This window comes from Ciconia boyciana, chromosome 4 (assembly GCF_034638445.1).
Source record: "Ciconia boyciana chromosome 4, ASM3463844v1, whole genome shotgun sequence".
Lineage (NCBI taxonomy): Eukaryota > Metazoa > Chordata > Aves > Ciconiiformes > Ciconiidae > Ciconia > Ciconia boyciana.
In genome coordinates, this window is record NC_132937.1 from 14,254,588 (window position 1) to 14,280,655 (window position 26,068).

General features: G+C 44.6%; 1 protein-coding gene across 1 annotated transcript in view; it reads left to right on the forward strand.

Annotated features, from left to right (window-relative positions):
• MYO5B (myosin VB) overlaps positions 1-26,068 on the forward strand; it is a 125,842-nt gene that overhangs the window by 41,371 nt on the left and 58,403 nt on the right. Inside the window, 3 exon segments of the mRNA XM_072859633.1 lie at positions 13,680-13,836; positions 15,068-15,075; positions 25,493-25,604. Coding sequence (XP_072715734.1) covers positions 13,680-13,836; positions 15,068-15,075; positions 25,493-25,604 — 277 coding nt within the window.

Genomic DNA, 26,068 nt, shown 5'->3' on the forward strand with positions numbered 1-26,068 from the left:
GTTCTCTGTTAAATGAGAAAAATTGGAGGCAATTAGATTTTTAATTCTCTGGGCTTCTAGTATACCATTGCCATGTAGAGACAGGGTGCTGGGGCAGAACTTAGACATTTGCTCGTGTACAAGTGTTAGTGAAGTTGTCCTGTGCTTTCTTGCCTGCCTTGAGCTGGTAGTGCCCATGAGATGGGACGGGAGGCATCTTCACAGGTGACTGTAAAGCTCTGCTGGATCCTGTGCCCAGTGTTGCCCTGTTATCAGGGAATGCCAATTTAAAAGGGACAAAAAAAAAAAAAAGGCGAAGGGGGAAGGAAAAAACGCTGTGGGTGGGCTGGGCAACGGGCTGCAGAGGGTATATAACGTTATCTATTCCCTTTTTTGGGCCAAAATATTTCACAAAGCATCTGAACACTCACCATGATGAGGGCATGTGTTAAAACTCCCCTTGAAATGAAAGCTTCTCCCAAAGATGCTTTGCAGTGAGTTGCTTTGCAAAGAGTTGCTTTGCAGCACTTGCGTTTAAAACAGCTTTTAAAAAGGCAAGTGATTAAAATTCATATGTGACAGCCTCTAATTTTTCCAGTGACCAGCTCTTTAGAAATTCCCTGCATACCCAGTGTGAGACTAAGCGCACTAGGTTCATTGAAACAATATTGTTTCAGGCAAAATACACAGCATGGAGTTAATTTGCTCTAAGTGCTGCTACTGGAGGCGGTGGAGTCAAGTGTTGGGGTGGTGGAAGGGTGGATCATTTAGTGGTTGCTAATAGCTGAGGCTGTGTGGTTCGAAGCAATTTGTGCTTTGGGACACGTTGTCTGCAGGGTGATGTGACCATCTCCTCCTCTGGTCTTGGTCTCCATCCTCCTGATGCTACCTGGTGAGGTGCATTGGGTGTTGGTGCCTTTTATGCCTTAGGGTGTTGCAGAAGGTATTTGCATTCCTGAAAGCGGACTAAAAGCTTTGGGGGAACATCCAAGATGCCCTGGAGAGCCAGCACAGCCGCCAGTGCCCTGGCTGATTGCTTCTTGCTTTTCTTAGAGGAACAAAAGATCCCTTGTGTCTCCAAATCCTGGCGGTGGCTCTAATTTCCTTGTGTGTCATTGGGCAGAAGCCTGGAGCCTAGCAAAGATTCCCCTTGAAATTTTATTTGTGCTGAAGTTAGCCCGACCAGCAGCTTTCCACGCACAAGCAGGGGTTGTTTCTCACTATTCGCCCTGCGTTCCTCTTGATGAATAGAGGACCCCCGTTCCTCTTGATGAATATGTCCCATCAGTTGTTGCCAGCTCCACAGAGGTGACCGAAGCTTGCACGGTGACGGTGCAATGTCAGCTTCCCATTCCCAGCCTTTGAGGGTTTAGTTAAAGGTTAGATGTTCCCCTTCATGTCTGCAGCCCTATTTTTCTTCTCCCCAGCTATCCTCGGCCAGCTCAGCTTGATGGTGCTGTCACTGTGTTGTCTCCAGATGCTGAGCTGAGTCTATTAGGAAAATTACTGCAGTGTGCTATAGTAGTGAATATATTTGTGTGGCTTTTCTGTCTTTGGCCCCTATCTCTTCCTTTTGTACTGGTTGGGTTCACTCGGGCACAGGCCAGGACTTGCTAGTCCAAGTAAGGTTTTTTAATGCCTTTTTTTAAATAATCATGCATTATACTTAACAAAATGCAAAATTGAACATCACTAGGTGATAGAGGTATGTGGTGTGAATAGCATTGCTGTGGGTGATGGGGCAGGAGAACGGGCCTTCCAAAGGCTGTCGAGCATCTTTCAAGAATGGGGGGCAAGTAGCGAGGTGGTCTTTGCTCAAATCATAAGTCAAACAGCGAAAGCATCGTAACCCCCTTGCTGTATGTTCTGTGTGTTTTCCAGTTAGCACATCTGGATCTTGCCACGATAGCAACATTATATTACATATGTGGACCTCTTAATTAGCATGACGTGTCAGCTAGTAATCACAGAATAAGTGCAATGTTCAAATCTTACAGTGAGAAATATCTCTGGTAATAAAGGACTTGCAAAAGCCTCCCAAGAAGTGTGTGGACTGGGTGAAGTGCCATGCTCTTTATTCACTTGTGCATCCATTGGGCTGATGCTTTCACAGATACATGATGTCTGCAAAGCTGTTGCATGTGGTCAAACAAAAATATCTTGATCCAGATCCACGTATAACTGCTAAATTGGAAATGCAGAACACTTTAACATTCTCCTGCCAGGAGCATGAAAGGGCTCTGCAGACCTTAACTGACCCTTGCAACATCGGTGGGAAAACAAGTGTTTTGGTGACCTGTTGGTTAGACTGGAGTTTCCTCCTTCCCAGCGTGAGGATCTCCTAGCAGTGGTGTTGATAGTTCTTGCAGAAGAAATAAAATAAATGCAGGAGTGATTTGGTGGATGAGTTCAGCTTCTGCGTATCTGGGCTGCTGGTCTCACCTGCAGCTCGATGGGTACCAGATAACCCCCGGTGTCTGCAGTTCAGACCAGGGTCAGCATCTACTGTGTGATTCCTAAATTATAAGTTATATGGAAATAGCATGTCTTCCCTTTTCAGCCCCGCTGCTGGCATGCTGTTTCTGGCACTAAATGCTCAAACACCTGGACTGCAGACGGGTAACTCTAGTTAGCAGCAGCTTTCCATTTTTGTTGGAAGTTAGTGCACCCAAGTCTTGCATTGCACTGCCAAAAGCATATGTCAAAGTGTAAAAATCACTGCTTGCCTACACCAACAGGCAACACAGATGATCTGTGTCTTGCAGAGATACAGGTGCCGGTGGGGCTGTGCGTGGCCATAACTGTGCTCTTTTCTGCTGTGGGGTGCGATGCTGGAGCTGGAAAAGAGCAGAAATTGCATCCTGCCCATAACCTAATAGAGGCGGGGAGGGGTATGGGCACGGTGGGGGATGTCCTTTGATAGCACTTCAAATTTCGAGCTTTACAAGAGGATTTAAAGCCATACAATGCAGGAGCGGGTAGGAGTTAAAAGAGAGATTAACCCCTGACAGAGATGCAAGAGGAATCAGACTGGCACAATAAATAAGGCTGAATGCTGTGTTATATTAAAGGCAGGGAAGGGTTTAGGTCTCCTGGTGAATGAGGCTGGGTCAGAGGTTTGCAGCGAGCTGCGGGGCTGATCTGTGCTGCAACTCAGCAGGGCTTTGCAGCAGGTACCATCTCAAAACTAAAGCTCTGGCCTAAAAAAAGGGTCAGAAAAAAACCAATCAATAGCCTTGAATTTAGGAAGGGGAGAAACCGAGGGGGTTCTTTTATGTTTAGTTAAAAGTGGGATAGGGAAGAGGGGAGAAGGTTTTGGAAGAGCTATCCCATAAACATGCTGGTGCTGGTGTTAGACCTCAGGGTTTGCAAAAGCAGCTGGATGCAACTTCTCCAGAGGTGATATAAAGAGAAAAAAAAAAAAGAGAGATACTCCAGGTAATGCTTACCAAGGACTGGAGGAGACACCCTCCAGTCTTACTTGCCCTGCTATGGGAGAGGACAGAGATGCTCTGAGGATAAGTGGCCAACTAAATGATCCTTTTTGTTTGTTTCATTTTTTTCTTTTTGGCAATTTGGAATGAGAAAAATGCTATTTGCTAGCAGCTTTAATCATAAATGAGACATCCCTTATAGAAAAATCATAAATACTCATAATGGGACAGCACTGGCATGGGAGAGCTTAAGGTATAGAAAGGTTAGTGCCTGACTAAGAGTAATGATTGTGTGTGTGAAATATCACCAACTTGGAAGGAGTTGTAATAGGCTACATCAGACACGTAATTACTGCTGCAATGCAGGAGAACTGTTCGAGCTCTGAGGTGTGAAAGCTGTAACATCAAATATCATTAAACATTCAAAACAGTGTTTACGAGCATCTTAATTACATCAGAGCACAGACTTGTGATTGCCCTTGCACACCTCCCAGTCGCTGCTTGCGGTCTCACGTCCTCAGTGAAGTTCTGGAGACCTCAGGATGGAGAACCCAGAGCGCACACCCAACAGTCAGTGGTCCCATTGGTTTCTGAAAATCTTTTTCTGGGGTTTTCCTAATGTACGTCAACTGTAATTAATTAGATGGTAGTGTAGGAGCTTTGCAAGCATCGGTGGCTGATGATGGTCGAGGTGATGAAGAACCTTCTTTCTGGGACTGCCGTGGGGTGGAAGAACAACTGACTTGTCCTCCTGGTGCCTGCGGAGCTGAACTGCTCGGGTAGCATCATGCAAGCTTTGGGAGCAGAAAGCTAGCATGATTTTTGTCTCCATGTTATCCTTTTTGGGAGGATGCAGTATGAAGCCTCCTCCATCTGCAGGGCTGCAGTGCTCCACAGGGGCCAGCTGCTGCTTGCGGGTGGCTTGGATTGGAGCCTGGGATGCTCTGTGGTGCAATCCCAGCACAGAAAAGAGCATCAGGGTGCCAGAAAGCTAATAAAATTGGCCGGGTGCGTGTTTTGCTTTTGTTAGAAACAGCGCACAAAAGAATTGCTGACCTAGCTTTAGTGTGGCCAAGGAGCTTGTGTTCTTTCCCAACGGGGTATGCAAAGCATAAATCCTGGGAGAAGGTCATCCTTCCTGCCTGCCCTCAGGAATTGGTGGGAAGATTGGAGACAGCTAAGCATTTTGCAGAAACTTCGAGTATGCAGGATTTTTTTGCTATTGAAGGGGCATTTCCAGATGGTTGCACAAAGCAGTCCAGGTAGTACCTTAATGAGCTGGGACCAGTGGGACTCCCACCGCTCTCGCAGGAGGAGTAACTGATTTGCTGGAGCATTGCATAAAAGTGCTCTGACCTCTGCAAAGGCATCTTAATTTGCACTGTGGTATTTGATCTCAGTGTTAGAGAAGTCAGATTGATATGCATGTTAAATAGTGTTGTACAGAGGAAAGGTAATACTTTGTGCTGCTGGTGACCGCTGTGGAAGATAAGGTTAATTTGCTTGTTACCTGTTCTTTGAGCGTCATGCTGTGTGCTCATCCTTTCCTATTCAGGGCCAAACTGGTACTTTTGGGCTTTTTCCTAGCAACTGAGAGATTCAAGCCCATATTTTCTCTCTGGATTCTTGCTAAAACCCAGGTGTGTGCGAGCAAATCTGCTCTGAAGCTGTGCAGGATGGACCCCGGGGGGTACATCATTCCCAATGCATCTTCTTGAGTAAGACCCTGGATGGGCTGTGCATGATCTAACATCCCCTGGGGACACCCGAAACAGCTGAGTGACGTTACACCAGGCTTTGGCATTGCTGAAATGGGATGTCGCTGTTTTCTTTCTCTAGTTTGTTGCATTAAGGTGCAATGTTATCTTTACAGTTGCAATGGTACCAGGATGGGGAAGGGCTACATCAGCTCTGGGATGGTTCTGGCCAAAATGTATTTTGGAGCTGTGGTGTGGCCCATGTGGGTGTAGGTTGTTGGTGAAAAAATTCATTCTTCTCCCCGATCAGTATAAGCAACTGTATAAAAAGAGTTTTCTACCTCCAAAAAAAAACCCCAAAACCCACTGAAGGAAAAAACCCGGTTGTATAGGGTAATCCATGCTATTTATGAAAGATACAATGTAAAAAAGACCCAGATGAATATATAGCACTTGAAAAGCCGTCCTTATGTTGCTGCTGGCTTCAGCAGCTGCAGCATAAAACATGCATTTGCAGCAGGCGTTTGATAATGCGAACAGAAAGCATGCCCTTAAACGCTCTTGTTCAACCGGATGCTAAATAATATCTTCTTGGGTTTCTCTGAGGGAAAAGTCCAACTATCCCAAAGTTGTGTTCTCATATTTGCGTTGACCAACGACGCCAGGCGTGGTATTCTAAAAACCCAAATTGAAGCCAACAAGTAAAACAAGCTGTGGCTGCTCTCAGCAGCGATGCTGCTCCAAATTCAAGTTATCCCACTGAAATGGGAATGATTCCTGGCTTCGGAGGCCATTTCAGAGGCGGCTCTTCTCCGCATTACAATGCTGCAACACTCTGATTTTTATCTTCACAGTGTGCAACTTCTGTTTATTCATTTGAAGGCAGAGTTAGACAGTTTCAGTTTTTCATTGCTGCTGTTAGCAGTTGGGGGGATGCAACCCAATGGTAATTAAATTATTGCATTTTTATATATTGCTAACAATGCAATGCAATAGCTATGTTAATTTTTAGCCTGCACAGCACTGTCAATACAAAAGTGTATTACAGCCTGTTGTGCATCAGGGCTTTATGGGTGTTCTCATTGTGGTCAGGCTAAATTCAAACTATAGTACTTAAAGCATTTTTAATCTTCAGATTGCTTTATGAACACTAATCCTCTGAGCATCCTGAAAGAAGTAGGTTAAATATGGTTTCCACAGTGGAAATGCAGCGACTCTCATTGACTTGTTCCACGACACAGAGAATTAGCGTCAGATCTGGGATTAGAGCTGGAGTGACCCCTGATAATTATTCCCAGGGTCTGGCTCTGCCTTTGTTTGCTTCAGATATTTTTCCCTCTCAGAGGAGCTGTGTTTTTAATGCAACTGGTTTTGCTCTGTCATGGTTTAGCCCCAGCTGGGAACTAAGCACCACGCAGCCGCTCGCTCACTCCCCCCCAGTGGGATGGGGGAGAGAATCGGAAGAGCAAAATTAAGAAAACTCGTGGGTTGAGATAAAGACAGTTTAATAAGGAAAGCAAAAGCCATGCACACAAGCAAAGCAAAACAAGGAATTCATTCACTCCTTCCCATGGGCAGGCAGGTGTTCAGCCATCTCCAGGAAAGCAGGGCTCCATCACGCATAATGGTTACTTGGGAAGACAAACGCCATCACTCCGAACGTCCCCCCCTTCCTTCTTCTTCCCCAGCTTTATATACTGAGCATGACATCATATGGTATGGAATAGCCCTTTGGTCAGTTTGGATCAACTCTCCTGGCTGTGTCCCCTCCCAGCTTCTTCTGCACCTGGCAGAGCATGGGAAGCTGAAAAGTCCTTGAGTAGTGCAGCAACAACTAAAACATCTCTGTATTATCAACACTGTTTTCAGCACAAATCCCAAACATAGCCCCATACCAGCCACTATAAAGAAAATTAACTCTATCTATCTCAGCTGAAACCAGGACACTCTCACTGCTGAGATCAAGATGAAGTTGTGCAGTGGTTTGCTTAAGCTGCTGGTGCCAGTGATGGTTTTCTGAAGAGATGACTATGAAAACAAGTCCTATAAGTTCTAGGTCCCTTCTCATGGCTTTAGATTACTGCTTTAAAGAAGGCTGACTTTGGAAAAATTCTGACTATGATTTAGGTCTGGAGAACATTTGGGGTATATTTGTTTTCAAATACTCCTGCTTTCAAGCAGTGTTGGTGAAGGCTAAGGAGCTTGGATGTATACACGTGCACTGACATGTCCCCTATCTCTTCTTGACAGACAGAGGGGTGGTGGGAACCATTACTGTCCTTGGGTTCAACCCCTTTGCTATTGCCATAGCTTGACCATCCCCTTTCCTGCAGTGAGGAGTTTCCAGGGATGTTCAGCCCTGACTCAACCAGGTAAATTGATGGGAAATCATATATTACAATGACTAATGGCATTCCCAAGCTGAGAACTACATCTGGAAGCACTGAGCAGTGTCTCACCTCTGATTGCTCTGATGCGACCAAAATGAGTGCAGCTCTTAGTACAGTTGGAGAGCTGCATCCAGCTGGGCAGGCTTGAAGTTTGGACATTTCTACACACCTTTCCTAGGCTGTTTGGAGGCACCTCCAAGGGTAGCAGTATTCTCTGCATTGCTGCAGGTGAAGGACTGACTGCTTAAAACAAGTAGGGAAATCAGTTTCCTTGATGCAAAGGCTGGTAATTAGCAGCTAGTACTAATCAGCACAGGTATCTGAAGTGCCCTTTCTCTTTGTAGACAACTGACTTTTTTTGCCTCAGGCAGCACCTTTAGATGTTGCCTTAATAAAAAAAACTGATATCTACTAGACTTTCAGACTAGATAGAAGGAAGGAATTTTTTTACGATGAGGGTGGCGAAACACTGGAATAGGTTGCCTAGAGAGGTGGTAGATGCCCCGTCCCTGGAAACATTCAGGGTCAGGTTGGACAGGCTCCGAGCAACCTGATCTAGTTGAAGATGTCCCTGCTCATTGCCGGGGGGTTGGACTAGATGACCTTTAAAGGTCCCTTCCAACCCAAACTATTCTATGATTCTGTGATATTTTTCACATACTGTGAAAACTCCAGTGACTGCCTTATTCATTTTGCTGGGCTGGATGCCTCACCCATCTCTTGCCGTGTGTGTGGCCAAGGGTGAGAGTCTTGATGGGTATTGCTCATAACATGACAAGTGTCTGCAAAAAAAGAGATGTTACTCACCTGCATAGCAGCTTATGAACAGATATTACTGCTTGAAGAGGGTGCATTGAAATAGCAAAGTGAAGCAAAACGTTCAGATTGCACAGACAGCAGTCCATAGGCTGTATCAGATGCCACCAGCACTTGCAGCCCTCAACTTAGGAGGTGCTGTTGCCCCTCGCATTGAAGTAATAATCCTGGACTTTGTTCTGGTTGGACTTCTGCACCTTGATAGCTTTGTAAGTGTCTCCGATGGATGGAGGCTGTAGCTGAGATCATGGTATTAGTTTTCTAGGTTGTGGGTCATCTTGGAAAGCTGTTCTAAGTGAAGGAAAAAAAAGTACTGCAGATCCATAGGGGTGAAGGTTGGGGAGTTGCATCTTTAAGTGCCTCATACCTAGTTTTGAGCTGTAGTAGTGGCATGCGGTAGGAACAGCATCTTCGGCCATAGTTGAAGCCTAATCCCCATTGCATGCCCTGCGTTGCTGGATGAGCGTGAGTGTGTTGTGTGCTGGCATGCGTGAATCACGTGATCTGTTTGCCACAGGGAGAAGAGCACTGATGCATGTTGTAGCTGCATAACAAGCCGTGGTGGCAGCCCCAAGGTGCACAGGAGCCACATAAGCCCCAGGAGGAGTTGTGACAGCATTGCCATGCTGCAGCAGAGCGGTATTCACCAATAACATTTCATTTCATCCAGGCTTTATTTCCATAATAATTTTTTTCTGTGCTGATGCTGCCAAAATTGACTGTATTTCAAGCAGCTGTGTTGCATACTGCACCTGCACAATGGCTGAAAATTTCATTATTTTTTATTCCATGCTGAATACAAACAAGTCCTGCCTGGTTTTAACCATTTCTGCTCACTGAGCAGCCTGTTTGCTACCAGCCGCTCTGTGGGGTTCATCTGTCTTTTCCTGCTGGCACCAGCAGTTGGTTAACTTGTACATCAAAGAAGGGAAAGTCTCTGTAGCCTTTATTCCTGAAGGCTTTTATTCCTGAAGGCGGAAAAGAAATGTCTGAGCATGCATTTTCCACCAAAAAAACCCAATAGAAGAGACACGTTACTGAAAATGCAGGAGCTTGAGTGGCCTTGCTGTCTTGCTTGGAAGCCAGCAGCTTTCTTCTTATTTTATTTTATTAATATAATACAACTCCAGAACTTTTCTTGTCCCATGGAGAACCCACCTGGCCCATTTCATGTAGCAGCACATCAGCCGTTAGGGTAAATTCTAGAGAAACTCTGGAAAAATGTGACCTGGCAGAGTGGCTGCCATAGCTGTAAATGGTGTTGGCCATGGTTTTTATCACTAGATTCCGTGTCTTTCGGAAAATGATGGTACTTTTAAAAGAAGACAAGCCAGAGGGACAAAAAAACCCACTTGGGATGCAACATAAAAGGCAGTTTGTGATGGGACCTGAAGCCTGTGGAGACTGTGGGTCTGGAGAGCTCCTTGGATGGGCTCCCTGCTCAGTTGGTGTCTGCCTCCTCCAGCCAGGCACACCCCAATAACTGATATGGAGAAGTTATGAAAGAGGTAAAAATTGGTAACAGGAGGTCTTAATTATGAATCTTAGGAAAAAAACCAAAAAACCACAGGTTACAAAGTATTACCTTGTAGCAGCGCTGACTGGATGTCAAGTAGTGCATAATTCCTCTTTTTTGAGCTTTATTGGCTTCGTTCAGCTGAAGAGTCTCTCCCAGACTGGTGTAGTTTTCATCTTCTGGCTTAAAGAAAAAAGAGGGGTGGGAAACGTTTCCTGAAATGTGCCGCTTAGGCAGTAGCCGTCACACTGAAAAGGGTAAGAAGCAATAATTCTCAAGTAACTTTTACGCAAGTGCAGCTCTAAGCCAAGCCACCTTTGCATTTGCAGAGCTCCTTTTGCAGGGCCAGCGCTTGCTGGCAGATGTCTCGGTTGTTGCTTCTTTCTTCTGCTTCTCCCTCCCCTCTGATGAAGGATAGTCTGTTCATCTGTGCTTGCAGCCCATGCCAAAACCTCTGTCTGCCCCTTCCTTTGTAGCTGACATGACTTTGTGTTGCATCCTACTGATGACCAACGTGGGACATTCGCTGCTGGAGCTCAGCAAGCGTTTGTCCACAAGGATGACCAAAACAGATGTAAAACTTCTCACCTACTTTAACTGGAAATAAACAGTGATAAATCACTGTCATCACCTGTCCCATGAACTGCTGCTATGGGCTTATCCAGCATACTTCTATTTTTGGTGCTGTCATGGTTTAGCCCCAGCCGGGAACTAAGCACCACGCAAGCCGCTCACTCACTCCCCCCACAGTGGGATGGGGGAGAGAAACAGAAGAGTAAAAGTGAGAAAACTCGTGGGTTGAGTAAAGACAGTTTAATAGGTAAAGCAAAAGCCACGCACGCAAGCAAAGCAAAGCAAGGAATTCCTTCACTACTGCCCATGGGCAGGCAGGTGTCCAGCCATCTCCAGGAAAGCAGGGCTCCATCATGCATAATGGTTACTTGGGAAGACAAACGCCATCACTCCGAATGTCCCCCCCTTCCTTCTTCTTCCCCAGCTTTATATACTGAGCATGACATCATGTGGTATGGAATAGCCCTTTGGCCAGTTTGGATCAACTATCCTGTCTGTGTCCCCTCCCAGCTTCTTCTGCACCTGGCAGAGCATGGGAAGCTGAAAAGTCCTTGACTAGTGCAGCAACAACTAAAACATCTCTGTATTATCAACACTGTTTTCAGCACAAATCCAAAACATAGCCCCATACCAGCCACTATAAAGAAAATTAACTCTATCTCAGCTGAAACCAGGACAGGTGCTTAGTCTTCCTTCCTCACTTTGGAGCTGGCACTGGTTTTTCTCTGTTGGGTTCATGTGTCTGGTGGCTCATGCTACAAAAAGAGCTTTATTGCACACCCATGGAAGTCTAAAGGTGTGAGACTGGTGTGTTAGCAGCCCCACCCCCAGATCCTGCCAGACGAGCAGAGAGAATGCAGCTGTGACTTAGCAAGTCCTGGGTGAGATGTGCAGGCTGTCCCCACCTGGGATGAATCACTGGGAACACTGGCTGCCTGGGTGAGGTTGTGCTTGGTTCACAGATGGTATTTCTCCATTAACTGCCTGATAGCTGGAGTGGTTGGAGGTTCCTCTTGCCATCCTGCTGGTGGATGCCCAGGAGAGCGGTGGAGCTGGCCAGGGGATGGATTAAGTGTACTTTATGAATCGATCCCTGAAAAATATAAACACGGCTGGAAATGTTGCAAAGTTGTGGTTTGTGCCCAAATGTTACGTTTCACTTGACAGAGGTTTTTTTCAAGCCTATTATCTTGAGCCTAGAAGGAATTAAGATATACGTGTCTGACAGTGGAGGAAAGTAATGGTGCGGTGTTGCAGTAAGTTTGGTTTTTTGTTGAAAGTGTAAGAGTGGTATATGGCAATCATTTAGCCTCTGTTCTCATCTCTTGCCGGTATAAACTTAAACTGAATATCTTAAACTGAAATGTATTTTTATGGTGTTTCCTGGTGTCAAGAGAACTGCAAGGTGTAAATTTATTGTTGCTCTTGTGTATAGGATTTTGCATGCCTGCGTTCAGCTGTGATTCATGAAAGCCAGGCAGAGTCCAGGAAGTTGAATTTGATCTTATTTAAAAACACACTCAGTTACATACTTACAGCTTACCCCAATAGCTCTGGTATTTTGGGAGCTTGTATCAAATCCTGCAGTGAAAATTCTCTCCTTCCCAAAGTCTGTGGCCGAAGTGCAGAGGTGCTGGGTTTGCCGTGTGCTGATGATGCCCTGGGGAGCGGATCCCACTGCAGCAGGGGCACTTGCTCTGGGTGCTGGCAGATCTTTGCCTAGAGGGATGTAGTTCTCCTGAAAATGAGCTCCTCTTACTGCCTTGGCCCTTTCTCTGCCTTGCAGCTCAAGCATGTTAAACTGATTAATTATTGGGACGTATCTAGTGGGTACCATGTTATGCACCCATGGTGGGAAGAACTGAGTATTTTCATGTAGCCACAATGACTTGTGCAATATTTTTTGTGTGAATGATTAATTTTGCAAGTAGAAAAAGGTATTTAGGTGAGTCTTGTGCTCTGTGCAAGGCTCAAAAGCTACACGAGGTGATACACCCTCAACTTCCCCATGCAAACTCCTGTGCCCTGGAGGTATCTGGTGGTCTGCCCTAGCTCTGATGGCATCAGGCAGGGCTGCTCCCACGCCCCAGCACTAGCCCAGGGATGGGGCAGTGGCATCTGCTCCCATCACGGCTGGAGAAGGGTTTGCATCAGCCCCTTGGTACCAGGATAATGCTTCCCACTCCTGCAAAGCATTCTCATACGTGCAGATAAAAAGGTCCAGTGTGTATTTGCTTGAATGTTGTTACCCTGGTGCTGGTACACCTGTATCCTTTTGTAAGCAAATTTGGTGTGTGCTTGGAGCGGGCAAGGCTGCCTGAGCCTTCTGTTAATGAGCGAGTCCTCCTTAAAAACTACTTTGTTTTGCAAATCTTCAGGGGCTGAACAAACTTTACATAGTGATGTCTACCAGGAATTGCTTTTAAACTCTTTATCCTCTTTTTCTTACCCATTGGTCCCAGAAGTACCCCTGCGCTTTGGAGCAGTGACTTGCAATTTGGCAGGATTTGGGGATGAATAGATGGTGTGAGTCTGATGTCAGAGACATGCTTTGTATTATCGTTGTCAAAGTTTTAGCCAGATGTTGGGATATGCGTGAAAATACTGATGTTCATATAATTGCATAGGGAATCAAATGACTTCTGCTATTTCCCAATTTTAGGGTGCTTGATTTCACAACTTCAATATGTTTAATACATTTTGAGCATAGAGGAACCTTTCTGGGTATCTATGTTTTAAAAGCTGAGAAATAGGCTACTCAAGCAAGTTTCACAACTAATTGCCCATGTTTTGTTGAGCAAAATCGCAAATACTTGAGCAAAGGTGTTGGAGGGAAAAATTAAATATATAATATTAGAAGCTGATATTCAGCTAATGCCTGTTAATAGTTCTCCAGACAAATGTCAAGCAGCAGAGGTCTGTTATTGCAGTGTGTGAGGAATGGGCTTCCCAACGCTGGGCTATGTCTTCCAGGGGTGAAGGAAGCAGCAGTGCTTCATGCAGGGGTTCATCTCCTGCTGTCTCTGCAAGCCCTTGGAGATGTTCTGGAGATGTTCAGAATGTCCTTTACATTTTAGCTGAGATGTATCACAATTGCGTGTTATTCACCATTACTTTGGTAGAGTCCAGAATAAATCCAGCATCCATAATGTAGGTTGTAACAAGGCGAGGGAGAAGGACACATGTGAAGGTAGAAGATTGTTGTGTGATGTGAATGAATGATTAACAAGAAAATGGATTAACTTACAAAAGCTTTGCTTTTCTGCTGCAACAGGGATGAGAAGAACCAGTCCATCATCGTGAGTGGGGAGTCAGGTGCTGGAAAGACGGTCTCTGCCAAATATGCCGTGCGCTTCTTTGCAACCGTCGGTGGTTCTGCCAGCGAGACCAATATTGAAGCCAAAGTCCTCTTGTCGAGCCCGATTATGGAGGTAAAAGCTGCATAATTTCCTTTGTCCTGCTTGCAGTGATCACTGTGTCTCTCCAGACGTCACTAAAACAGCGAGAGCCGTAGGGGCTTGTGAGCCAGATTTGATTTGCAGCCTCACAGCAACCCTGAGCTGGTCTGAAAATACAGAAATATGCTGATAGCCTCCACTTAGCCCACTCCAATCGCTCCTCTGTTTGATGGTCTTGAAGCTGAGCCCGTGCATCCTCAGCATGGCTCCAGGAGTTGGGCTTTGACCAGGGCTTTGGACTGGAGAGCCTGAGCGGTGCTGCTGGCACCATTAGTATTTTACTATCTTCATCTTCCTCCTCCTCCTCTTGCCCCACCACATGGTACCTCCTTATCTTCTTTAATTGTATAGGCATGAATTAGAAGAGAAAGGGATTACTTAATCTATTTGAGGTATTTCAGTGCAGTTTTATTTTTGTTAATTTTCTGTTGCTGTCAGTCATATAATGGGACTTGTTATTCCCCTATAGGGAAATCCCTGCTCTAACAGAAAAAATTTCCTTTTACAAATATAAAAGAAAGAGAAAGCTGCTTCATTTCATTGCACCATGACCAGATGGTGAAAATAAATGTCTGAGTGCCTAAATCCCATTTTCCATACAGATCTTGGAGTCTGAGGAACTTCATTTGCAAAATATCCAAGTCTGTGTGAAGACAAGATTTGGGCTTTTCCAAAGTCAGTTAAGCACTTCAGGCTTGTGTGACTTTTTTTTTTTTTTTTTAAAGGCAGGAGCTAGCAGTGCTGCTGTAGGGAAGTGTAGCATTGTCTGCGCTTAACCTGTCCTTAGGCTTTGCTTAACCTGCAGGGAGGCTTCCCACCACAGTGCCTTGTGGCCAAATTGTCTAATAGACACGGAGGTGGTGGCTGATCCAGGATGAAAACCAACTCCACCCCAGCCCAAGAGTCAGCACGCATGATCTAGCATTGTGCTGCCTGATGTGGGATGCAAGCTGGAATGACAAAATAAGCAACGGTGCAGATGAGCGGCAACAAAAGCCGTGCGGGCAGAGGATGTGTGGTGATCTGCTGCAATGTGGGCTTCACGCTGGTTTACTCCTTTCCTCACCCATCTCCTGTGCCTCTGTGAAGTGTAGCTGCAATACCTGGGAACACTTAAAAGCATCTAAGGAAAAATTCATAGTGCGTGCTATTCTTCTATATGACCCCATAATTTTACTGCTCTAATTTTCTTGCCTGTGTTCAGTTCTGGATGTAATTTCTAAGCGCTGGGGCCAGGGAACCTGTCTGTCTGTATTGGAAAAGCTCCTTGCATTGTACAGTACTGTACTCTACTTGCTTTCCTTTTTTTTTTTTTTGGCTTCAGACACCTGCTGCAATAGTAATTTCAGCCAAAAAAAAAATTTGATTATACTTGCAGAGAAAGAAAATAAGGCTTGTAAATTATTATTGCAGACTTTCACACCACACATCCAAAGTATGCTATAGGCTTCCAACTCTTGCATCTTAAAAAGGAAAGATTATGGGTGGTGTGGCTCTTGCTGATTGTGATACAAATTCAAAAGAGGTTTTAAGGCCTGATAAATCAGAAAACATAAACTGTATATAAGCCCTGAAGATGACAAGGCAAATAATTTTAATAGTGCATCAGTTGCGTTTTAGTGCCAAGCAGCTTTGTGTTAATGTCAGCATAGCCATCAGCCTTTTTATATGGAATAAAGGAGTTATGAATATGCTCAGTAAAGAGTCTGCTAAGCGTGATGTTGAATGCCATGAGAAACTTCTTGTCCCGGTTTTTGGGGAGGAGTGTGCTGCCTATCAGTTACTCTCATCTCCTGCAAAGAGCCTCTGACAATTGATGGCAGCTTCTGTGCATTGGCATGAGGTGGCTCTGCTGCACCTAACCCACATGAAACCTCTGCCAGCCAGTGACCTCCATGGACAGGCAAAAACTGGTGATGGGGGTCTCCCTGGCCGGCTGAGCTCAACTCCTTAAAAAGGAGAACAGGAAAAAAAAAAGTTCACAGAAACCCATTTCTTTCCTCTGCCAGCATGGGAGGGTCACAGAGAGGTGAATGGAGATTTGGGTCATCCTGTTGGGGGTTTGGCCCTGTTAGAAGACCCAGCACTACCTTTGGCTCCCATCTCTGAAGTCTTCAAGGCATTTGTGGAAGTAACTGTTAAAAAGTTGCTCCTAAATGACATGATCTCTAAGCCACAGTGGAAAATTAAAAACCAGCCCACGGGTTGGGTCTTTTATTATCTTCTTTGTTAAAGTAGCTGCAGGGCCAAATCCAGCTGTCTGTCCTCTTGCACTGAAAGCCCTAGAGCAGTGAAACAGCTGTGGTTCAATTTGGAAGAGGCCACAGAAAGGCAGCTTTATGCTCACTAAACAAGTGGTTGTGCTCCCCAGTGTAGTGGGTGCTCCTGGCTCTGCAGTTGTGAGTGCCAGGGGAGGTTTGCGGAGCTCTGACTTGAGGGTTGCCCGTGGATGTTGCTACTGGTCTTAGCATAGCTGCAGGGATACCCTGTTCCTCTCCATTCATAATTTTCCTAAAAACTTGTAGCATTTTTCCATCTCTGCTCACTTAACTCTGCTGTTTTAGACCTTATGGCACTAAAATCAATGTATAATTAGTAACTGGGGAAGGGGAACACAGGGGAGAAACCACTGCAGCACCTGGAGACCAGCCAAGATCTATTTATGGCAAATAATTGACCAGTGTGAAGACCGCTCCATCCTGAAAAACAAAAGCAATGCTTTCAGCTCTGCTTGCATGATTTTGGTTATGAGGTCTTTTTTCCCAGGACACTAGGAATACAAAACTCTTCTATGACTGCAACTTGTCAGCTTTTGTTCTTTCTCCAGGGAAAAAAAGGGTGCAAATGGCTATTTCAGCCTTTGAGTGATCTTCTCCAGTTCACTGTTTGGGATGCAACAAGGACAGATTTTTGTTTATTTTAATGTTTCTAGAAGATTGTTGTATACAGGAACAACTCTGCACTAAATAAGATACTCACTTTGGGTTTTGTTAGTTCTTCACCTTCCTTGGTCATAAAATTCCAGTCTTGAAAAGCCAGACCCAGGAGTTGGGCAACATAATTGAAAGATTGTGAATAATCTCTATATTTAAATTGGCTTTATAAATGAGCTTGGCAAAATCTGCTTCCACAGGATCTTATTTTGTGGGAAATATAATAGATGTTTTAGTTCTTTCTGAGTGTTTACATCCATGAGATCTGTTTCAGTTTTCACCATAGCAAGCACTGATTATTTCTCCATATTTCCTTCTATTTTGAGATAAGTTGTTTTATAATGGTTGATTAAGGATCACCCCAAAAGGAGGGTCATTGCTTTAAATTTTGTTGTGGTTTAGCCCCAGCCGGCAGCTAAGCACCACGCAGCCACTTGCTCACTCCCCCCACAAAAATAAGAAAACTCGTGGGTTGAGATAAGAACAGTTTAATAATTGGAACAATAATAATAATAAATTGTAATGAGAAGGAAAACAATGAGAGAGAGAGGAACAAAACCCACGGGAGGGGGGGAAAAATATTATACAACTGCTCACCACCTGCTGACCAATGCCCAGCCAGTCCCCGAGCAGCGATCACTGCCCCCAGCCAACTCCCCCCAGTTTATATACTGGGCATGACATCATATGGTATGGAATAGCCCTTTGGCCAGTTTGGATCAACTATCCTGGCTGTGCCCCCTCCCAGCTTCTTGTGCACCTGGCAGAGCAGGGGAAGCTGAAAAGTCCTTGACTAGTGTAAACACCGCTTAGCAACAGCCAAAACATCAGTGTGTTATCACTATTATTCTCATACTAAAATCCAAAACACAGCCCTACACCAGCTACTAGGAAGAAAATTAACTCTATCCCAGCCGAAACCAGGACAATTTTAAACAATGTGTGAAGGCTATAAATTTAAACCACTTAAAATAATCATGCAAAACCTGATCTTTGTGAGTTTTGTTACACTGGGGTGTAGCAATTTACCTTTAGAGCAAGAGGGAGTTTTCAAAATATTTTCTCTCGAGAGAAGTTTCGTTACAGAAACAGGACAAAACATTTATTTTCAACCTGTAATATTTAGATCTGAATATTTTCCAGCATCCTGTCACAAGAGTAACTTCTGAGAGTGATGTGGCTTTGGGTCAGAGATTTCTGGATAAAGCCACCTTCTGCTGTTATTTCATGCTGCTCCATCATGATTACTTTATGGGTTGAAGAATTTAATGTTTTGAGGCTTTGATAATTATTTTTTTTTTTTTTACCTGGTTCCTTTAAGAAAAAGAAAAAGTTTTAATATAGTGTTTAGTGTTCTTCAACCCGTATAAGATGTGGTATATTCCCACTGAAAGATGAAGCCTCACACTCCCCGCTTTGGGTATGGCTGGCTTTGCTTTATCACTTCCATGGTATGCTGCACTTTGCTGCTATCTCAAGTAAATTTAAAATGTATCATTTGGTTGATATGTTACACAGCAATTAAGAAATATATTTGTTAGTATGTACATAAATGACTGTGATGAATGTGCTGTCTTAGATGTGTAGATAGTAAATCTATCATCAGCTTCCGTGGGTAAAGCATGGAACATGTCTCTCTACTATAAAACCATTCATCTTCTTTATAGAAACTGGCTACATAAAGATTAGTCTGTAGAGAATTAATTGGTGCAGATCTCCATTAATAACAAAATACTCTTTAAAACAAGTTTTAAACTTGCATTTTGTCAAAACTCTACATTTTTTCTTCTTGCTGGTTCTGGTGGTTCCTAGTCAGTGGTACAACAGCAGTGGTCTCTGTTGCGTTAAGAGTTACTGTCGTGTAGGAGTCTGAGGAGAGGCTGAGGGGGGGGGAACCCTCCCGTTGAGTCACGAGGTTCAGACAGGACCCCCTTGCTTTCTAAACTCCTTCTCAGAGAAGAGTCTAGGTGCGGCTAAGTCCAGTCCTAGTCTCAGACTTGGTCAACGGTTATTTTCTAAGGACTATATATGCAGCCATTCATCAGAGTAAAGGCGACAGTGTTAATTTAAATGCACTGCACCCCCAATCTAGTCATGTTGCATGAACTATCATGGCCACATTAATAAAGAGTGCAGTTTATTAGAGCAACAGACACACAGATTCTTTGGATTACCGGTGATAAATTTACTGTCTGCAAAGCATGTGCAAGTACCAAGAGTATGAGTGACGCTGCCAGCTATAAACGCGTTAAAGATGATAAAGCAACTCTAGAGAGAGATTTCTAAGTTTCCCGGGGAGGCACTTGGAATAACCAAGTGTTCGACTCTTACCCAAAGGCGTCCCAATGAGGGGGAAGAGAGGCTCAGCCCGTCGACTGATCCCAGAGGTCAGAGTGGTACGCGATGGTGTCTTCCCTAACATTCGCTTTCTCTTAAGCCATTTTATACTATTTTTCACCTTTTGGGTGGAGCTTGAGTGACTCTAGTCGTACATACCTTTGTTTAGGATTGGTGTAAAGTTTTCTTGCTTTGCTTTTAAAGGTATAGGCTAGGAAAAATTCAGAGCGCAAGCTCAGTGAGGGGTGGTCGCACCTTGGAGGCGGGTAGCTTTTGGGATGGAGGTGTGTTTTGGTATTATAATGATGTTATAATGAGCAAAGTTCATCAAAGGACAGCATTTTGTCAGAAACATGGCAGGCTGTTGGCCCAGGATAGCAAATGTGCAACTTACTGGTCACACACAATACCTTTGAGTTCCCATTTAATTGCAGAGCCTGGCTGCGGCGTCTCCACACCGCTCCACCCTCCAAACAGTACCTTCTTAGAGTCAGCACACCAAGTTCCCCTGGCGTTACCGACATCTAAGGTTACAGGCCTAGGGAACTTCCATGGAATGGATTCCTTGCATGTCAGCTGCATTCCACCTGGGAATCTTCTTCAATGCTGTACCTTACCTAAAAGTGTGAATATAAGTTTAATTTCTAAGTCATCTCCAGCTATTATCCCACAGTCTCCCACCATGCAGTGGCTCTGAATAACTTTGTCATTGCAGTCTCTCCAAAATACTCTTATTGTGGTTGTTATGTATGAAATTTATTGTTTAAGTATTTTTGGCATTTGTCTGCTTCCTCTGGTCGCTGGAGCTGACTGTCAGATGCAGCATCTTTGTGTCAGTTCAGTATGAAATCACAGCTGCTAAATTCTATAAACATTAAACATTCATAATTGAAATGTATCGGGGCATCCTTGGATATACAATAATTTTTTAATAATGTGCCTTTAGCTGTCTTGCAGTCATTTCGGGGAAACAAAACCTCTAAATGACTTTGGCTACCAGCAGTTCTGTTTGCCCACTCCCAACAAAGGTAATATGTAAATAGAGGGATTTTTTTCCCTTCGTTCTGCTCTTTGAATGTATTCCAGATAATTTCAAGCCATGCCAGCCTGCATGTTTTAGAGCTAATTGAAAGGCATATCTGTTCTGCTGCAGTAAACAAAGCAAGAGAAATTTTCTCCCTGAACTGCAGTTTCTAAAATAATTTCATGTCAAATCTTGGCTCAGATATTCAACCTGCATGCCCCTGAACAGGCTTTGGCTCCTGTAGAAAGATCAGTATAGTCCAGCTCCTTACTGCTTAAAATATTGATCCCTTCAGGGGACAGTACCACCTGGTGCTGGCAGGATTTCTTATATGAAGCCAGGTTTGCTCAGCCAGACGGTCTCTGGGATGGTCTTGGGTGATGGGGGGCGATGAATTTATTTACCCTTAATGGAAAGATTTTGCATTCAGTAACTTTAGGCCACTGAAAGAAACCATTTTATGGTTGTCATAAAAGCTTCAAGCTCTTATTATATTCCTCCTTTCAGCTCTTAATTCAGTGCTTTCCTGTAATCACCCTAAAACAATAGGTTGGAGATATTTTGGGCAGTTGCTGACTGCTTGGAGAGATGCTTTTCGGAGGCTTCTTCAGGAGTCAGAATTTCACCCCTGGTTTCTTACCTGAGCCCTCCCTTTAATTGCTGTTAGAGGGCTGCTCTCGGGTTCATAGCCCCATGATTTCGTACAGGAGCAGCCCCTTTGCTTTGCACCCAGTTGTAGTTTTGTGTAAAGCATCCAAATCTTGTTTTTTAAACCACAGATACAAGGCTTAATTTGTGGTGTGTTTTATGGCTTATTTCCTCTAATTCCTGTAGATGACAAAGAAATTGCTGGGTTGACCAAGTCTCCTGCTCCTGGCCAAGCCCTTGAGCATCCTCCTTGCTGCTCAATCCCAAGGAATTTTTTTTTCACAGGCATAAGTTATTTTCCTGTGTCCTTCCCTTCCTTTTATTGTCTTTTCCCTTTAGTGACCTGTGCTGACTTCAAAGCAAAATTTTGATGTTTAAGGTCTGTTGCGCTTGATCTCAGCCCCAAGAATTCCCCCCCCCCCCCGGGAAAGTTTGAGTAGTATCTGTCCAGTCCTTTATGCCTCCTTCTCCCTCCTTCTCAGCTGTGCAGGTACAAAAATCCTCCTGGTTACAGCTCTTCACCTTTACCACTTGTCTGGATCTTATAACTTGATAATTATAAGGAATTGTATTTATTTTGTGGCCCTTGGTGGTTTCCAGCTCCTAGCAATGAGGCGTGCCCGTGTTGTGTGGCAGCATCCTGAAAACTTGAGGTCTGGTTTTAATTTAATACCTGTCAACAAGTTGAACTGAGGTATAACCTTCCCATAATCTGTCATGACCTGCTAAGCTGTGGGGTAACATGGCACATCTTTTGTCTCATGCTGGTAATTGCTTTGTGATCTAGCAGGAGGGAAATAAGTTTTCTCCTTTTTCCTTTTCTCTGCTGAAGATGCAGATGTCGAACCTAAAAAGAAGGACACGTGCAGAAGACAGAATTAAAAAAAAGCATGTATGAACCAAAGCATTGAGCTTCAGTATTTCTGCACCAGAGCGATCTCCCTTGTAGGGTTGGGGCATCATGTTTGTTTCTCTTGAAGCACATAGTTGTAAGCTAACTTTATACTGCTTTGAACCTGAAGTGGTTTAATCAGGCATGTTACATTAAACCTGAGTGCTTTAATTGTTCCTTTCTCTTGGGGGGATCCTGTAACAGCACCTATGAACCCCTGCAGCTTTCTTTTGCTTGTGAACTGGGACTGCAAATATTCCGGTGAAACTCCTGATGGACCAGCTGAGCCCCAGCGTGCCAGAGCTTTTGTCTCAATATTCTGTGGACAATAATACAAGCAGTGTGATCTCAGGACTGTCATGTCCTGTTAAATCAGCAAGGATGGTGAGAGTGGCCTTGCTGCAGTAAGGGTGAAGCGGTGTTGTGCCATGGAGGTGCAGCGTTTGGCTGTGAACCTCTGGGAGATGTGGATAGAGGACTACGGATGCCACCAGCCCAGCAAAACACCCCAACAGTACTCAGTGAGCATATTCCCTGCCATTTCCAGAGTCTCATGTGAGACTCCTGAAAAGTGAGTTATGTTATTTATATTAAAGATGGACTTGAATGGAAGCAAGTGGAAAATCAGTTTTTACCACCGTGTGAAATGAAAGCAACAGGCTCTGATCTTATGATCTATTTTTAAGGAATTTCTGCAGGTGTCCGACTCTTGTTTGAAAGCAGCTGCGGGATCTCCATCTCTGCCTTGGTGCAGGAAGATGATAGATTTTTCTGCTTTCTGCCCAGCTTGGACCCGCGGCCTCAGTTATGCGTGTTGCCTCTTCGCCATCTGCTCTTTGCTGGAGGAGCCTGGGTAGCACCTGCAGGATGATTTCCTCCAAATAGCAGCAGTTAATATCATCAGCCCCTAAACTGACTCTGGCAGGTTAATGGGAATACTCCCTCCTTCTCTTTTCTCCGCCCCCAGGCCCTCCCTGGCTTGAGTAATGCCTGACCCAGGCAGGAGGTCTCCAGCATCGTGCTGCTGGCTGCGTGCCTTGGGCACTGCGTGCTCTGCTTCTCCTATCGGGTTTGATTTGGAGCTGCATAAAGCCTCAGACATGCTTAAAATGAAAACGGGTTTTATTTGCACAAAGCAAAAGCATTAAGGTGCGGGTACAAAATGGGAAATGTAATTATAAAATGAAGGCGTTTAGAAAGCAGAGAGGATGCAAGTTTAAGCTTAAACCCTACATGACGTAAGCCCATAGTCTTGCATAATCTTTGTGTTCGGTTTTGCTGTACCTCACCCCAGAGAGAGCTCCCCCTTTTTTTTTTTAGTGATAACCCAGTACTTTTGGTCATTTGAGGGTGGGCGGCCTTGGCTGTCCAGCCCCAGGACTAGCCCATGGATGAAATGTTCACTAATCTGGCTACTCCAGAGCTCTCTGAGCAATCAAAGCATGGGAAATCCTCTCATCACAATTTCCTTCTTGCTCCTGTCTTCAGGAGCCCTCCATCTTGCCTTTTGCTTCAGGAACAACGTTAAGGACTCTAGTTTTTGCCATTCTCCATATTCTTTGCAAAAGGTGTCCAGGGTGCAATGTGTCCATGCAGGAATTGCATGGCAATCCCCAGTACTTAGCAGTCTTTTTTTTTTTTTTTTTTTTGCTTTCCCCCCCTTCCTTCTCACTGTAAACATTTTCTTCTACTGTGTTCTTTTAATTAGAGTATTGCTTTTAATCAAACTGGCTTTCCTCCCCTGCTGCATTTTCTGAACCAATGTGAAACTGTGTTGGTCGTGTATTTTGAAATAAGTGTTATATTTCTGGGATGCCTATCTTGCCAGATATCCTAGCTTCCAGCCTTCAAGAAGTTTCGTTAGAGATGAAGTATTTTATAGAGACGGCAGCCTTGAGTGTGGAGCGTGCTCAGGCGTTGTGATGTCTCACCCAGCCCCACCACTGCAAACTGGCCAAGTGTAAGAACCCATCACAAGCGTTGCTCTGGCCCTTTGCAATTTATTTTGCCTTTCTTCCCCCCTCTCTTAATCTCTGGAAGTGGAAAAATAGGAAGAATTGCGTGTAATGACACAAAAATAAAGGTATGCATGGGGCTACTGGGCTGAGAGGAGAGGTTTCTGTATGGCTGCTATTCATACAGTGTGTGTATTCTCATTTTGGTGCTCCTGTGCTCTACCAGAACATCCGTGTGGGTGAGGGTCAGGCTCACAGATGGTTTCACTGGGTGAGGGCAGAAATCAAAATCTCTGCAATTCTCTCCCATCTTCCTTTGACGTTTATTATGCATATTTTTTTGAAATAACGATGGCCGTACTTGACAGTGCTGGAAATGCCTAGTTTTTAATTAAAAACTCAGGTCTTGAGGGGTCCATAACTCACTGTGTTAATTTGGAGAAGGCTGAAACTTGGCAGATGCTGAACCAATTTCAGTGTTAAAGGAGAAGCCGCTGCCCGAGCATTCACACACCATTCAGGGAGTCGCACACACACCACCCAAGACTTTAACTGCTAGGACCTGAGTCCCTTCGCAGCGGGCAGCTCCACTGAGCTGACGGGTGCCCCTTTTCGACTCCTCACTCACACACCCTCACTCTTGGGCACTTCCTCTCCCCTCTGGTTCGACCCTAGGTTTCCCGAAGCAGAGTCTCCAATATGATGTACGCCAGACGAATTTATTGGTACAGTGGTGAAAACAGCTCGAGCTGGGTGCCTCTGGAGAGGGACCCAGAACAAAGAAATCCCTGGGTAATTATACCCTTACAATCTAAATTCCCCTCCCCTCAGGAGACAGTTCGGACCAATAGTAGTATTTGGGTCTGGGGTCTTCCCATTCTTCATTGGGCCCTTTCATTGTCTCTAGGCGGGCCGATTCTTCTCTTATCTCTAAGATTGCAGCTTCTGCTAAGGTTGAAGCCTCCTTATCTTTCTGGTTTGCACTGGTTTCGGGGGCCTTCCTTCATGTGGCCAAGTAAAAGTTCAGTGCACGGTCAGTGGATCTAGGTGAAAGTTCTTGTGGCCTAAGGCTTCAGCAAGCCTTCATACTAGTGCTAAAGTGACTACTACGACATCAGGATCCAGTTTGCAGGCTCTACATCTAACAGCGGCAGCAGGAGATGATATTTCCTAGCAGTAAGATACAGTGCTCTAATTCCTTCAATTAGTGTTGCGTGTTTGGAAACTTTACTGCTGGTGACAGTGAGGCATCTTCCAAGTGGCTGCTTAGTCTTTTTGGAGTCCAAAGATTTTGTGTTTGTTTTAAGGGTCTCGGCCACAGAATTCAACATGGAGCGATTAGTGAATTAATTGATTCAAATTAATACTCAACAGAGTTTGGAAAAGCAAAATAAGGAAGAGTTTCTGTTTGATTAATTCTCTTTCATCTTATCGAGATTGCTTTTTAAAACATTTTGGCCAAATCGGGAGATCCATGATCTCTTCAAAATTAGCATATCCTTTCCGAAGGGAACACCGTTGTTGCATTTGACTGGTGAAATGCAGCAGCTTGGGAAGCACATCAGGAGGAGTGAAAACAAGGTGATCCATGGCCTTTCTGTTCCAGGCTAGAAATGCACTGATAAGGTCATTCAGTGGCAAGGGGAGGGCTGAGACTGGGGGTCAGGTTTGAGGTGTGACCTAGCTCCTTTCAGGTGGCTTCAATCTGTGCTGAGGGTAGTGGTGAGAGATCCCTTGGTATATGAGTTTCATATTTTGACTCGTCTATGACTCCAAACACTTTATTTTAAGGAAATAATGCCCAGCATGCAGACTAATCCTGTGTATGCTTTGCTTTCAGATGGTCCTACCATGACTTTTTCAATAGATATCGTGTTCTTATGAAAGAGAGAGACCTCTCTAAGAATGACAAGAAGCAGATCTGTCAGACCCTGTTGGAAGACCTCATTAAGGTGAGCTGGGACCAAATCTTTGGCAATGACTTTTACAGCATGGAAGCTCATGGCTTTGATATGATCTGAATTGGTCTTCCTCCTCCTGCTTCACCTGCTGATTATGCAGGTGCTTATTCAGCCTAGGCAGCCTGGGGCTTTTTCCAAAATGAGATAGCCTCACAAGGAGGTAGTGAGAGCAAGTGTGACATGGGATCTCTTAATTGCAGTCAAGCTGAACATACCATTTCAGCACTGATGAAGTCCAGAGTTTCTTATCACCAACTGTATGTGAACAATTGGCCATCTCCAGAAAACTCATGCCTCCAGCCCCTCCTGCACCTTGGCTAGCCATAGCTGGAGCACATTTTAGAGGTCCAGCTTTGGATACTGTGTACAGCATCATGAACCTTAGTCAAAGTTGGTTCTGTCACCCCATCATTAAATGTCTCTTTGCACAAATGAGTAAGAGAAAAATGCAGTAA